The sequence below is a fragment of the Alnus glutinosa genome, chromosome 2 (genome assembly GCF_958979055.1).
Source record: "Alnus glutinosa chromosome 2, dhAlnGlut1.1, whole genome shotgun sequence".
In the NCBI taxonomy this organism is placed as follows: domain Eukaryota; kingdom Viridiplantae; phylum Streptophyta; class Magnoliopsida; order Fagales; family Betulaceae; genus Alnus; species Alnus glutinosa.
In genome coordinates, this window is record NC_084887.1 from 31,312,318 (window position 1) to 31,327,343 (window position 15,026).

Sequence of the window (15,026 nt, forward strand, 5' to 3'; positions counted from 1 at the left end):
ATTAGAAAAGTTTAATAAAATTTTTGTCTGGTTTTTGAGATTGTGTTCCCTTAGCTGGTGTATCTGAGTGAAGTTAACTTTGCAGTTAGAGTTAGAGAGGACCAGGTTTGCTGTTCAATAATCACTTTGCAATCAGAGACTCAGCACTGTCATGGGCTCATGCACTCTCAGAACAAGGCTAGCAACTACTATTGAACCTGATCTCTGCATATATACCACATCCCATTCCAAACCAACACCAACATAATTCCATCGAAGTTTCAAAATAAACCCAGAAATTCTCAACATCTACAAACCCAAAAACTTATTCTCAAAAGAACCCAAAAATTTTCACAACCCCTTCTTTCAGCCGTGAATCAAACCTAAGAATTTCACTCACCCAAAAAAAAAAAAAATGGATTTCTTCTTGTTTGGGTACCGATAAAACGCCGAAATCCAAGCTCCCTGGCCCCACCGGCCCAGGCGCCGTCGTCCGCCCCAAACGGTGGCTAGCCCACCGCACGTCTCCCTCAAGCTCTCTGTCTCTGTCTCTGTCTCTCGCTCTCTCTTTCTTTCTCTCTCGGTCTCTCTGATCTTCCTCTCTCGTTTGCTCGGACGAAGAGGAAAGAAAAGAACGAGAAAGAAGAAGAAAAAAAGCGGGGGAGAAAAGGAGAGAAAGAAGAGGAAAAGAAGAAAAGGGGGAGGCGTACGTGTTTTACCCAAAATCAGAACAATAAATTAAAAGAAAAAGTTGCCAATAGAAATACCTGCTGAGTCTTTTCTTTTTCTTTGGATAACACACGATTGATAGCTGGAGGGGGTAAGAGGAGGGGGTGTCTGCTGGTTTATATAGGTAGGAGGAGGCAGCGTTGGGCAAGGCATGTGGGAGTATTTTTCTGAAGCATTGGGTATGGCTTCAACGTGTAGGAGAGAAAGCTGAAATGTGGAGGTAGCAGAAATTTTCTGGAGACACGTTTAAGGCTATGAAGTCCATTTGTCACTTTATGTAACTTTGGGTTCTAAAAAGAATACTGAATTTATAGATTGGCAGTTAAATGGGCTGCAAGAACCTTATAAAGATTTATATGGCGGTTTGTAGTCTTCATAGATTTATGCATCACAAGTTATGGATACTTGGCCTTTTTAATGTAACTTTCAGCTGTCTTTGACACAAAATATTTCTCTCCATCAAGCAACAAGTAGATACACTAGAACTTTAGAGCTGTAGTCATTGTATTGCTTCATTTGCAATTACTTAATGTTTCAGTACGTGAATAAATTGTTCTCATACAGGCACATGCTGCTCTGGCAATTCGTTTCTTCAGCATGGGTTGTCGTCCAAATGATTTAACGCCTCACTTGGAGGAAATAGTGAGCAAACTGCTTGCACTCCTGCAGGTATAAAATTCCAGGATTGGGTTGATATTAGGTTCTGTTTGTGAAGAAGAATACAAACTCGCAGACAATGACCATTTCTGCTACTCTTTAAATATATGTGGCTATGCACAAACTCCAATCAACGAAGCTTTTCCCCAATCCATATTCATTTTATATGTGAGTACGAGTTCCCTCACGCATTAAATATTCATGTTTTATGTGAATTTCCAGAATGAGAATCAGCATCTGCAGGAGGGGGCTGTGTCTACTCTGGCATCAGTTGCAATTTTCTCGCAGGTACTTGTGATATGCTTTTTTTGTTTTCTTGTGTTTTCGGTTTTTGTTTTAAAATTGGTTGTTCTATCCATAATCCATGCATGCATGGCTGCAGGACCAGTTCCATATATGCTATGATGTCACTATGGCTTCCTTGAAATCTGTCTTTTTCAACGAAACTGATGCATCTAAGCTCTTGCTCCGCGCAAAATCAGCTGAGTGCATTAGTTACCTTGCAATGGTTGTTGGAGAGGAGAAATTTATGAATGATGCAACGAAGGTGAGAATTCATATAATATTCTATTTTCTGGTTCTGTTGGTTGTTGTTTTAATGTTCTGATCTAAAATGGCACGGTCAATTGCCTGGCATACTTTGGCAAAAAGAATTCATTCTTTCAGCACCAATATTGCTGTATTCTTACTCTGATAGGGAAAGGGGTACAGCAAATGCTTGCCTTTACTGTTAAATAGGACTAAGTCATGTACAGAATTAGTATAACGAGACTTGAATAATTTAAGAATCTGGACACTATCAGAAGCAAATGTTCATTTTATCTCTCTGAGAGTTTGAATTGTGTTTATCTTGGTTTTTTGGCACTTTCGAAGGAAGTTTAGTCAAAATTTGTTGTCATTTGTGTACTTGAGGAGTAATGAACGATTCGAAAAATCAAAGGAAAACTACATTGTGACTGAGGACACCCAATCCATTGAGAATACAGGGAATCAATATATTGAATGAGGATTTAGTTTGATTGACTTACACTTACATGAACAAGCAAACGTCTTTGAATTTCTCATGTTTTTTTCTTAAAACTAAAGGGTATTCAATTGTTATTAGAATGACACTCCTGAAAATACTCTAAACCAAAGCAGTCACATATTTTTAATGAATATCTGAGATATTTTAAACTTCAATTGATTAAGGTGATAGAAGTTCTTTTGTCACTACAACAATCCTTGTCCAACACAGATTACTCAATAAGAATCCATTTGTTACAGGTATGTGTATGTTCTATTTTGTTTTTCATATTTCATATCGAATTATGATGTAACCAATCGTCACCCTTGTTGACAATCTTATGCTTTAACTGTTTGCAGGCATGGATGGGACTCTGCAAATGCCTAGGGGATAATTTTGTCACCTACATTACTGATTTGATGCCTATTTTGCTTCGGTCTGCAGATTTGAGCATTGGCATAAACGCTCAAGATGATCGAAGGTTTTGCCTAACTTTTTAGTACTACTAGAAATTAAATGTTTTGACTCTTTTTTCTTTTTTTGAAGATTAATTGAGATTTAATTGACCAAAGATATCATGAGACTGCTCAAATGTAAGGTAATAATGTAAGGATATTACCTTACATAATTTATCAAATGTTTGTCTTAACTTTTAATTACTACAAAGTAAATATTTTGAAAATATTTTTGAAGATCAAATATGTAATTTATATTGGAAGTTGAAAAACAGTTTAGACCCCTAGAACCACACCCAACAATATGCGTTCCAAGACAAACGTTGCCAATTAAAATTAAGCACAATCCAAACAATATCAATTAGCAAAAATCCGTCTCCAAGGGGTAGCTTAATCGGCTAGGGACCACGTTTCATGAAGCAGAGGTCACTAGTTCGAATCCCCTCTCCCTCTTCTTGAGTGGACATGTCAAAAAAAAAAAAACAACAAAAATCCAAAAAAAAAAAAAAAAAAAGGTGCAGTAAATGAAGGCAATACATAGAGATTTTTGTTGACCTAGTGGAAGAACTCTTCAAAAGAAAAACCATGCTGGGGGGGTAGTCAGCCACCAACAAGTTTCACTATAGTAGAAAAGTTTTACAACTTGTTTGAGTTTGTCTTTGTAAACTCAAAGCTAGGCTTGTAATTCCACAAATGATGCACTCGATCTATGTTCCAAAGCAACTCTAGAACTCTAGCCTTCTTTTTGACTTCTCATGAACAAACTCGCTCGATCTCTGGAACTACAGTTCTAATGAACTAACCAGCCAAACCTCAACACTCAGAAGAGGATTACAGATTTCATAGTGGTTTGAGAATGAGAGAAGGAAGAAAGTTTAAGCTCAAGAAAGGAATAGGCTTTCTCTCTCTCTCAAGGGTTTTCAGGATTACCTATCCCTTACCTCAAAACTTGTGTAAGACAGGTATATAGGTAGGGCAACATATGGCCATTAAATAGGGAATTCAAATTAAAGATAAAATTGTCAAAAACTCACTCGAGTGAAGTTTCTTTCTACTCGCTCGAGGAACTGTCATGCAAGGGTCGAGTGAAGTTTCAGGTTCTCCATGGAACTTGCACGCTCAAGTGAGTCTTCATAAAGTGCATCTTCAACCAAATTTCAAGCCAGACTCAGGTCTAACTCAATTACTATCAATTACAACCCAAATGACCTATGTTTTGACACTGGAATTTGCCAAACGAATACAAAATCTAACAATATCCCCCTTTGGCAATTCCGTGACAAAACATAATAAAATACATCAAATTGTAACTGAAGTTATTCCTATCAAACCACCAAAACCATATGAGACTCAACACATCTGAACTGCTGAATAGAATGAACCTGTGTTCTAGAACAATAATAAACACATAAAGGCATAGAGAATATATATATAGGTAAAATGACAAATAAGTAATAAGCATGAACATTAAAATACTCAAACATATCAAAGCATCCATAGTATTCAATTGACCCATGATAGCATCCCACAAAATCTCAAATTAAAATAACATTACATCATCAGATATACTACTCCCTTTTCTGTCACAAAATGACAAAGGAAAATCTCTAAAAGATGTGGAATTGAAATGATGAGAGGAAGAAGTGATTTAGAATCAAGAAACAACGATTCTGGGAGAGAGAAGATAATTCAACGAAAACCACAAGAAACTCAGAAAATAAAAGTTTCCTGAAATTGACTTCTATCTCCCTAAATGATCAAAATACCCAACACTTTAAAAACCAAAAGACAACTCCCTCTTACTCAAAAAATGAGACATGTTAAAAGAACAACTTTTGAATTATAAAAAAAGAAATTTATCAAATAAGCTCAATGTATTTAACAATAATTTAACTCAAAAATATGTATTAAATGCACAAGGAATCAAGTCTAAACTATTCACATAGGAACAAATCTAGACCTAGGTTGTGACCTAGGAGGAGATTTGGGTTTGGGCATCAACCATGGGCTTTTTGCCCTTATTCTTTGAGACTTGAGAAGTCTTGATTTCCTCCTTTTTACCTTTAACAGTGGAAGGTACAAAAACAATCTTTCCTTTGGTGACAGGAGGAGAGCTTGAAGTAAAAGAGGTGGAAGATCCCATTTCAGTGTAACCCAAGCCTTTCTTATCACCAGATAGTTTACCAAGACTAAGAAGATTATCTAGCTTTTCAGATCCACTAGACAAGTTTTGGAGTTGTGCGCTAGATTTTTTAAGTCACTTTCTAGGTTCTTCACCTTTTCTTCTACGGATACTTGGATTTGAGTACAAGCGGAAAGCTCTTTCTCAAGAATCCCAACTCTAGTCTCAAGAGACACATTCTTATCCCTAAGTTGGTCAGCTAGACTGTTGGCTTCATCCAATTGGACCTTTAAGGTATCTTTCTCTTTTTCACATGTAGTAAGTTTTTTAAGTTAGCTTCTACTGGTCTTTTTCAATTTTAGACCCAATAGTATTCCAACAATAGTGCAGAATTGAATGGGGGGAATGTGTTAAATGAACTTTGATAAGAGCATAGACAGGAAAAGTGATATTGAGGTACCCCAAATCAAACTTTTCTCATCTGTCAAATTTTGTTCATAAGGATTTCATCTGGAGGATCATTGCATTTTTAACTGAACGAATAGATTCTTGAAACTTTCATTTATTTTTATATGCAAACTAACATTAAAATTTGTTGTTATAGATCATTAGAGGCTAGAAAATCTGAAATCAGTACTCGGAAGCTGGCCATTAACATAAGGGTTTGTAAATTAAAAATAGTACTCTGTTTCCTCATGCTGGGTTATAGATCATTGGAAAGTGCAGGTGCTAGAGTACGTTAGAAGATAGCTGAAAGGATATAATGGCATACTGATAGATCAATTATATATATATCCCCTGGAAAAAATACACAAAATAATTGCTTCTATGTATAATAGATTTGTGATAGCAACTTTCAACACTTAAAAAGAAATTTATATTCATAAAGCTAATGCAAGCATATTTTAGCTTTTACTAAGGAGAATATGGGTCTTTTGTAGTGATATCTTAAAGGAGAAAGCGTTGGCTTGTAACCTGCTATGCCTCTGCGCTCGTCAGTTAAAGGAAAATTTTTTTACTTGGGTCAATCAGGTTAGTTGTGATGCATCCAATAAGGAGTCTTTCCAGGGATGTTGATCTCAACTATAATTGATATAACTTAGTTTGATCTTAAATGTTTTAGGTTGCTAAAATTTTGGTTCCACTGCTAGAATTTCATCCCCATTTTGAAACCCAAACGGCTTCTGTTTCAGGTTTACCTATAATTGAAATTCCTAATTCCATTTTCTTATAGGTCTTTAGTCACATGGTTTAATTGATTCACTTTCTGTTTCTAGCCATGCCAGACTTGTTGTGTTCAGCTATGTTGGCCATTCAAAAGGGAGAATCTGGAGGGCATAGTATGTCTTATGTTCAGCACCTAGTCATCCTAATTATACCTGCTTTGGTGAAAGCTTTGAAGAAGGTCATCCTTTTCATTATGGTTACTCAATGTTATTACTAGACGCTGATTTGAATCTTTCTTTCTAATTTCCAATATGCAATACATTTGGCATATTTTCTCCATAGATGTCTTATGATTATTGAATTTTATTACTAGACAATAATTTGACACCTTTTATTTATATTTTTGTAGTTTCCAGTATCCTTACATTTTCATGTTTTCTCTATGGTGAAGTACTTTAAGTTTAAAACCACATTTCCCTGCAGGAACCGGAGAAAGAAATATGTGCAAGAATGTTAAACTCGCTAAACAAATGTGTAGAGGTTTGTCATATCCCTTGCTGAAGAAATTAAACTCTCTAAGGAAGTGTGGTTTTGGTGTTCATTTAAAGTAAATCATTGTACCCGAACAATTGTGAATCATTGTGGACCTTGATTATAGCACAAAATTTCAAATTTGAATGCATAATCCACATTAAGTTCCATTCTAAGCAAATATGTTGAAGAGTTTTTTACACTGTTCATTGTCACACCATGTTGTTAAACCACCACTTATCTCAAAAGCTTAAGCTGATAGATAAAGGTAAATTTAATTTCTTAATCAATACTTCAACACTCTCCCTCATGTGTGAGTTCAAACTACCTTTTAATAGGTGAGGCCCAACACGTGGAATATAATTGAAATGGAGTGAATGACGGGGTCAAGATTCGAACTCAGGATCTTTGACTCTAATTTAAACCACCACTTATCTCAAAAGCTTAAACTGGTAGAAAGATGTAGTAAATTTAATCACTTAATCAATACTTCAACACATGTTTACAATAACTTTCCTTTTACAGGTATCTGGATTAGTTTTCACTAAAGCACAGATCAAGCTGGTCGCATATGGGATGAAGTATGTGCTAGCTGTGCATTCATTTAGAAACCTAGAAATGGCAGAAAGACAAGCAGGAGAAGATTTTGATATGGAAGAGGAAAATAACAGAAAAAAGCAATTGGAAGATATCCTTCATCAAGTCTGTTTTCCGATTTTCTTTTCTCTGTATCTTATAGGTTGAGAACAAAAATATACTTTTGTTACTGGCCTCATACTGTTTTCTTTGTACAGGCTGGGAATTGCTTGATCACGACAATCAAAGTATTTAAGGCTAAATTCGTGCCTTACTTTAAAAAAATTTCAAGCGTTATAACAGCCATGTTGGTTAGTAATTATATTTTCTTCAACTACTGCCTTTTTAGTGCCCGTTTATCCTGTGCTTCTTATAGATGCTTATGGCAACACCTTAAAATGCTATCATATTATTAGGATAATTAATGTGCACAAGAAAACTATGCATCTCAGAATAATTTGTTGTGCAGTTGTGCCAGGACACTGAAAGGATTTATGATTGTAGCTTTTTGTATGAACTTCAAAGAATAAAATTATATTCTTTCCAATAATTTGGAGCATCTTTTTGCTGATAGGTGTGTTGCCTGCACATCAAAACATATTGAAATTTCAATTCAATGCATAATTCTATTTTATATGTACTATCAGATCTTGTCAACCCTTTTCATTCATTCACTCTCCTTCGGCCTTTTGTCTCATAGCATTACACAACTGAACAATACTAGCTAGTGCTTCCTTTTCCTAACATATCCACAAACTCAGAAAATCCAATTATATGGGTTCATTCACTTATGAAATTTTGTCCTCTTAGTATCACCATCTTCTGTAGCACGTTAGTAGAAACTTATATTGATATCTGTGGTCGTGATTCGTCAATTCTAGGATATTTGGTATTACCATACTTCTACAAGGTTGCAAAGCTTTCTCTTCACATAATATGCTTTTGCTTTTACTTGGTCTTTCCATGCAGGGAAACCATCGTACAGCTAGAGAGAAAACGATTGCCTTTTCCATTGCTAATTGTGTAATTCAGCATTGCCATGAAGCTGCGCATAAGTACATTCCCCTCAAACGTTGTTGTTTGAAGGCATGATTTTTATTTATACATTCTATGTCTTTCCTACATGTTTTCTGGACAGGTATTTTGACAGTTATCTTCCACTCCTCTTGAAAGCCTGTGATGATGAGAACTATGATGTTAAACAGGTTTTTTAGGGTCAATCTGTGCCTGTGGTGGTTTTCTTCTACCCATAGTATTTTCAGTGCAGCTAAAAGTTCTTTCTTTTTTTCCCCTTTTTTTTTCTGTTCTCTTTTCTGCAGGAAGCTGCAAATGGAATTGGCGTTTGTGCTGAGTATGCCCAATCTAACTTTAAAACTATTGCTGAAGGTGCCTTTCTTGTCCTGTTAAACGTGCACCAGGAATTATAACATTACTACTATTAATTATGAAATAGTCTCTGCTTTCTGTAGCTGCTGTAGTTAGTTTGAATTCTGTGATAAGACATTCAGATGCATTAAGTTCAGAGAATAGAAAGGCATATGATATTGCTGTTTCAGCTCTAGGGAAAATATGCAAGTTCCATCGTGAGAGTATTAATGCACCTGAGGTACATGTCTTGTGCTTTTTGTTCCACACTATATGCTTCTTTTCTCGCTTCACATATTGACCAAATATTGGCTAGTATTAGTTAATAGTATATTGACCAAATAGTTGATTTGTGTTTCCACCTATTTCGCAGGTTGTTCCCACCTGGTTAAGCTACTTGCCAATAAAAGATGATTCAACTGAAGCCAAAGTGGTGCATGAACAACTTTGTTCAATGGTAGAAAGGTAATGTTCCTCTTAACACCTCTCTTTCAACATTACTTTTGCATGAGTGCAGTTCAACGATAAATTGAATAAATTTGCATTCTTTTAATGACCCCCAGGTCAGATAAGGAACTTCTAGGCCCTGACAATCTACACCTTCCAAAGATTATTGAAGTCTTTACCAAGGTGAATTGAATTCCTCATGTTTCTCATTTTGTTGTGATCAAAAGCTTCCATATGATCTTAAAAGGCAACTTTATTTGCCATTTTGTTTTGTAGGTTGTAGCTGAGAGAGACAATCTTGCGACAGCGGAAACTGCCGACAGGATGGTTGCTCTGTTGATGCAATTTGAGAAGCTATTATGACCATTTTCATTTCTCAGTTTCTTGTAGCATTGCGCTGACACTCTGTTTCCTTGTATAAAGTATTCTCTCCACAATTCTTTTGGCAGTGAATGTGTAAGCAACACTGCCCGTGAATCAAATAAAAAAAGAAGTTTTGGTGAGTATTTATTTTTATTTTTCTGTTTTTTTTTTTTTTTTTACATTGGTTCTTTCTAAATGTAAACAACATATGTGAGGTTGTGATCGAGGATTGAATTTCTTTTTATCAATAAATATACGATTGAATTTCTTATTTATGTTAATAATAATGTGGGTTAAAGTTGGTTTGTAAATGAAAATGTGTGGGAGTTTCAATTTCTTATTTCAAAATACATTAGTGGTTTGTATCCTAATTCCAACCTTTAATTTTAGAAATCTCCATTCTTAAGTTTATAATTCCTATCATCAAATGCTAAATCACTACTTATTTCAAAATCTTATGCTTATAAGAAGAGATAAATTTAATTATCTATTAAAACAAGTGTTGGATATCACCTATTAAAAATAAGTTTAAGCTCACACGTGAAGGGGATGTTATATTTAGAGATGATCTCGACCTCGTTATCAACAAGCTGACTTTACAATTGAATATCATTATTAAGTGGATATTTTTTGTGCCACAATAAATTGTCAACTGTGATAATTAAATCTCCAGTTTAGCGAGGATGAGGTGGAGTTGCTTATTCTCAACTCAACTCTTGCTCTTTGAATTTCGCACGAATATTTTATAATTGATGATATTTTTCGGCCGGTAAACAAGTTTTATTCGTAAGACTTTACCGATAATTAAAAGGATCTATTGAAAATAAAACTTCAGCCCTATGAGCGTAATGTAGTTCAACGTTCAAAGCACAAAGCCGTTAATACCCGAAATCACACGGGCGCGCGCCCGCAGGCTTCTTCTTGGGCTCAGAGGACATCTCCGGACTTTGGCCCAATGGAGGATAATATGAGGTGGCTCTATTGACCATAAAGTGATAGCCTTTTACTCTGAATGGCAAAAGTACCCTCCTTCTCAGCTGAAATAACTATCTTGACCCATTGACTTCCCTCTCTTTTCTTTCTGACGTGGCCAACTGCCATAACAGAAAGTACGTTCCCCGTGAAGCCCCCCTTTCTCTCTCTCCCATAAAAACCCCTCCAAAACTCTCATTTCAAACTCTCAATCTCTCTCTCCCAGTCTTGAAAATCCAGCTCTCTTTCTGCCTCTAATGGAGTCCGATGAGACGGTCAAAACCCTAGTCAAAGAGCTTCTTCTCTCCCCAGTCCTCTCATCACTGGAATTTCTCCTCTCCTACCTGACCCCACCACGAGGAGAAGACCGAGACAGGGTCCAAGCAGAGGTCATTTTCGCCTACTGCCGCCAGCACTACCCCAACGCTCTCTCACTCAAGCTCAGTGACCTCCTTGAATCCTCTACCGAATTCAATAGCACTTCCCTCTACGCCACCCTCCTCCACGGCCTTCTATCTCGGCAGTCAACCAACATCTCCCCCATGATCTTAACCGAGCTCAAGCCCCGGATTTTTACTTGCTTTCAACAACAAAGAATAAACCCCACCAATTTCAGGACTCTGTCCAAGTCAATATCAATTGTTGCTTCCAGGGTCTTTGAGACAGAACACGGAGATTGGCAAGAGCTTCTTGATTATGTAGTTTCGTCTGTTGATTCCGATGATTTGAACGAATTGGCCTTTATGGTGTTCTCTGATTTGCCAATGAATATGGGTCGATTCTTGAAGCCAAAATTTGACTCTCTTTACTTGGCATTCTTGAAGTGCTTAAGCTCGCCTAATATGAAAATCCGTATCTTGGCCTATTCTGCTTCGTCTCTGTTGGTGCAGCAGTTGGCGGGTTTTGATGTCGACTATGACAACAAAGGAGATCTCTTGCCAGCAATGTTAAAGTTGCTAATTGATTTGATCGATGATACGAATGACCTGTTTATTGAAGAGGGTCTAAAGGACTTGGTTCGCTTGGCCGCAATAGACCCCAGCTTCTTTACAAAGCACTTGAAACAGTTGTGTGAATCAATGGTTCAAATAGCCGAGGTTAATGATTTATGGGAGGGCTCAAGGTATGCAGCCCTTGAGGTTATCAAGGCAGTAAACGATTCCGCGACCAAGGAAATGTCCGCTATGATGCAGAACCTGCATGGCGAGATTGTGAACAGGCTAATCTCATCTTCAATGGACATGCTTGTACGTATTGAGCATGATCCTGCGTGGTATATTATGGACGCTAACAAGGGTGAGAATGCGAGGAAGAATGCGAGGAAGACGAGGAGTTATGATCTTGGAATTTGCCTGTTGGGTGTGATTTCATCTGCAGTGCCTGGGGATCTTATCCTGCCCATTTCTTTGGAGTTGATACAGGAGTATCTATCTCTTAAGGGGTGGCGGATACGTCACGCCGGAATCGTTACCCTTGCCGTCATTGCAGAGAGATGCTCAGAGGTACACTGAATTGTTTCTTATTTTAAAACTTCTACATTTAAAAAAAAAAAAAAAAAAGTTAAAGAAATTAAAAACTTTAAAAATTAAAATTGTTTAATTAAAAAATAATAATATTTTTATTTTAATATATTTGTATCTATGTATTAAGAGTTGACATGTGTCACCATTTTATTGGCGCTGATGTAGCATCTAACAAAATCTATCACATTTTTTTAACGAAATTTGACTGGAGGGATTAATTTGTATTTTTGGCATACCATAAAGACTTTTGAGTTCATAGAGTAAATTGTAAACTACATCAACTAATTTTGCATTTTTATTTTTTACTAAGAGTGACACATGACATCATTTTATTAGTGTTGACATAGGCATTAACGAAATTTGTCAAGTGTTTTGACTGCAGACACTAAGACCTCGTTTGGTTCGTAAAATGAGTATTCCATTAAGAAAATGAATAGTTATTATTGGGGATGAGGAAAAGTAGAATGGAATAATTATTATAATTCCTTAATTTGGTGACAACATATATACCACAATTGAAATTAACCTAAAATTACTAAAAAAACCCCACATAATTTCTTATTTTTCAAAAAAAAAAAAAAAAAAACTCAAATCTTATATATATATATATTGGACCTTAAATCTGTGGGTGACAGATCTGATCTAAATTCTTTGTTCTTTTTTTTTTTTTTTGATTTTTTAAAGTTTAGTTTGGAAAAATTAAAGATTTTTTTTTTCTTTTTTTTTTTTAAATGTTGTCTAAAAATGAGAGGAATAATTATTCCTCTTCGTAAAAGGATAGTTATTCCTATAGAATAGCTATTCCAAGGAATAGGTCCCGACCAAATAAAAGAATAGCTATTCCAATAGAATAGTCATTCCATTCCAATGACTTATTCTACGAACCAAACAAGGCCTAAATTGTTATATTGGCTTACCCTAATGACCTTTTAATTATTTGTATACCACATTGAATAATTTGTGATTTAGGCTAATTACAATGACTGATTTTACATTTATTCGATTTTGTTTTTCTTGTATTAATCCACCCCTTAGTGTTTTTTTTTTTTTTTTTTTTTTTTTTTTTAATTTTTTTTTAAAGAGAATAAAGATGTTTTCGAAACACTGTAGTAATTTAATGGGTCATTCTAACCCACTTAAATTTAAAGAGCTATTCTAAAATCGGTTGATAGGTATGGCCGCCCAATCTATTATTCTATCGATAGGATATTGGAGAAAGAATCACAAAGCTTGTGTTCTGCTGCCCCAGGTCTACTAGGTGAGCGTGTGTATCAGCAGAAAGTGCTTCTTAACATCATGGGATGATTTCTTAGGGATTACAGTGAAAAATTTAAGAAAAGGGCATTTCATGTATTTTGGGTGTGAAGAGACACAAAATAAAAGAATTCTCTGAAGCAAAGGAAGAGCCCTTTGCAATTCCCCTGTTTGCGTTCTGTCCACGTTTTGTGTGTGAAGAGACAGGCATTTGGGGATGATCAAAGGCCTTCTTAACCATGTCAAGGAACAATTAAGTTTGTTTTTGCACATAAATTTATGTCAAATCTTGAGAGCTTTAACTGATGTTCAAATCGTTGGTTTTTACATCCTTTGTGTTTTTCTGCAAGACTCTAATTTTCTTTCTTTCTTTCTTCCGTCTCTCTTAAAAAGCCAACTTCTAAAATATTGTAATGATTGTAGAAGAATTGGTTTGAGTTGATTTTGATTATCGATACATAAAGCTTTTTGTCCTCAAGAAAAACTAGAGACAAGGTTCCATAATAGAGACAATATACAAAATGAGTTTAAGCCATCAAAAGGACTGGAAATAAATCTGCTAAGCACTTATTTGGTATGCACTTCTGCCTCAAAATTTGACATTTGTATAGCTGTGATAAGCTACAGTTTGCATCAGATATAAGAATTGTTGAAGGCGTTATCTTCAATGAGGAACATAGTACTAAAAGATATCTCATGATTAATTTGGTGACTCATCATTAAGAGACATCACGAAAAGATTGAAAAAAAAAAAGCTGAATATATACACACACACAAACACGTGTGTTTTTATTCATTTCTCTTGGCACAGGTAATCGTAAATTATCTTGGGCGAGTTGTGACAATGATTTCAAATTCATTACATGATCTGAACCCTCAAGTTCGCTGGGCTGCTGTGAGTGTGTTTAGGATGCTAAGTATAAACTTGGGGCCAACATTACAAGTTCAATATCATCATAAGATGTTGCCTGCACTAACTGCAATGATTGCAGATTTCCACTTTCCCCACTTACAGGTATATTACTTTTCGACTTCTTTATTGCTTTACTCATTCATATCCTTGAATTTTGATTGTCGCTTATCACAGCTGTAGCATGCATTTTCAATGTGATACATAACACCTTTCAGTTATCTTTCCAACAAAATGTTTGCCTCCATCAAGTGACAAGTAGATATTCTAGATCTTTAGATCTGTACTCATTGTATTGCTTCATATGCAATTATTGTGTTTCAGTAATAAAACTTCCTCTACAGGAACGTGCTGCTCTGGAAATTCGTTTGTTCAGCAAGGATTGTATTCGAAATGATTTAAAACCTCACTTGGAGGAAATAGTGAGCAAGCTGCTTGCACTCCTGCAGGTATAAAATGTAGTATCACCAATATTTGTTACTTCCACCTTGTTAGAGCACACGTGTAAATCTGCCTACAAAATAATCATATGAATACAAACTCTCAGCTTCCTTGCTTATTTACGGTGGTAAAGGTGTGAGTAAGGTTTGGGTAGGTCTTATGTTCTGTTTGTGAAGAAGAACACAAACTCACACATGATGACCATTTTTTTGCTATTATCTTTAAACATATGTGTCTATGCACAAACTCAAACCAATGAAGCTTTTCCATGACCCAAATTCTTATATGGAGTAATATTGATTTCCCAATTTCTGAATTTATCATGCATTAATATTCATGTTACATGTTAATTTCCAGAATGAGAACCAGCAGCTACAAGAGGAGGCTATGGCTACTCTGGCATCGATTGCAATTTCATCACAAGTATAGTAATGCAGCATATACTTTTTTCATTTTCTTGTGTTTTTGTTTTTTGTTTTTTGTTTTTTTTGAAGTATTTGTCCAATCCATTCATTCACGTCTGCAGGAC

The 15,026-nt window shown here is 35.7% G+C and overlaps 3 protein-coding genes across 4 annotated transcripts; all 3 read left to right on the forward strand.

Moving 5' to 3' along the window:
* The first annotated feature begins 149 nt into the window (after nt 1-149).
* Nucleotides 150-9,537, forward strand: LOC133861411 (uncharacterized). 2 transcript variants are annotated; one of them, XM_062297200.1, is made up of 19 exons: nt 150-928; nt 1,273-1,377; nt 1,588-1,653; nt 1,748-1,912; nt 2,557-2,631; nt 2,731-2,852; nt 5,890-5,980; nt 6,072-6,141; nt 6,226-6,353; nt 6,599-6,655; nt 7,172-7,348; nt 7,441-7,533; nt 8,192-8,277; nt 8,361-8,427; nt 8,542-8,608; nt 8,692-8,828; nt 8,961-9,052; nt 9,151-9,217; nt 9,311-9,537. In XM_062297200.1, the coding sequence occupies exons 2-19, from the start codon at nt 1,306-1,308 to the stop codon at nt 9,395-9,397; spliced, it is 1,719 nt and encodes a 572-aa protein (XP_062153184.1). In that variant the 5' UTR covers nt 150-928; nt 1,273-1,305; the 3' UTR covers nt 9,398-9,537. The 2 variants fall into 2 exon arrangements, with proteins under 2 accessions (XP_062153184.1, XP_062153185.1); XM_062297201.1 differs by having other exon boundaries at nt 6,235-6,353.
* A 1,089-nt stretch (nt 9,538-10,626) lies between these two features.
* LOC133860504 (uncharacterized) lies at nt 10,627-11,880 on the forward strand. Its single transcript, XM_062296094.1, has one exon. It carries the CDS (start codon nt 10,627-10,629, stop codon nt 11,878-11,880), a length of 1,254 nt encoding a protein of 417 aa, XP_062152078.1.
* Nucleotides 11,881-13,106: 1,226 nt separating this feature from the next.
* Nucleotides 13,107-14,926, forward strand: LOC133860505 (uncharacterized). Its single transcript, XM_062296095.1, has 5 exons — nt 13,107-13,150; nt 13,626-13,720; nt 13,958-14,161; nt 14,401-14,505; nt 14,855-14,926. Exons 3-5 carry the CDS (start codon nt 13,991-13,993, stop codon nt 14,924-14,926), a joined length of 348 nt encoding a protein of 115 aa, XP_062152079.1. The 5' UTR covers nt 13,107-13,150; nt 13,626-13,720; nt 13,958-13,990.
* Nucleotides 14,927-15,026: the final 100 nt, after the last annotated feature.

Bases quoted from the DNA above. Each gene is read 5' to 3' on its own strand.
- LOC133861411 (XM_062297200.1), top strand. From the start codon at position 1,306: ATGGGTTGTCGTCCAAATGATTTAACGCCTCACTTGGAGGAAATAGTG. The intron at 7,349-7,440 runs GTCTGTTTTCCG...TTCTTTGTACAG, and splicing joins TGGAAGATATCCTTCATCAA to GCTGGGAATTGCTTGATCAC. The intron at 8,428-8,541 runs GTTTTTTAGGGT...TCTTTTCTGCAG, and splicing joins AGAACTATGATGTTAAACAG to GAAGCTGCAAATGGAATTGG.
- LOC133860504 (XM_062296094.1), top strand. From the start codon at position 10,627: ATGGAGTCCGATGAGACGGTCAAAACCCTAGTCAAAGAGCTTCTTCTC.
- LOC133860505 (XM_062296095.1), top strand. From the start codon at position 13,991: ATGATTTCAAATTCATTACATGATCTGAACCCTCAAGTTCGCTGGGCT. The intron at 14,162-14,400 runs GTATATTACTTT...CTTCCTCTACAG, and splicing joins TCCACTTTCCCCACTTACAG to GAACGTGCTGCTCTGGAAAT. The intron at 14,506-14,854 runs GTATAAAATGTA...GTTAATTTCCAG, and splicing joins AGCTGCTTGCACTCCTGCAG to AATGAGAACCAGCAGCTACA.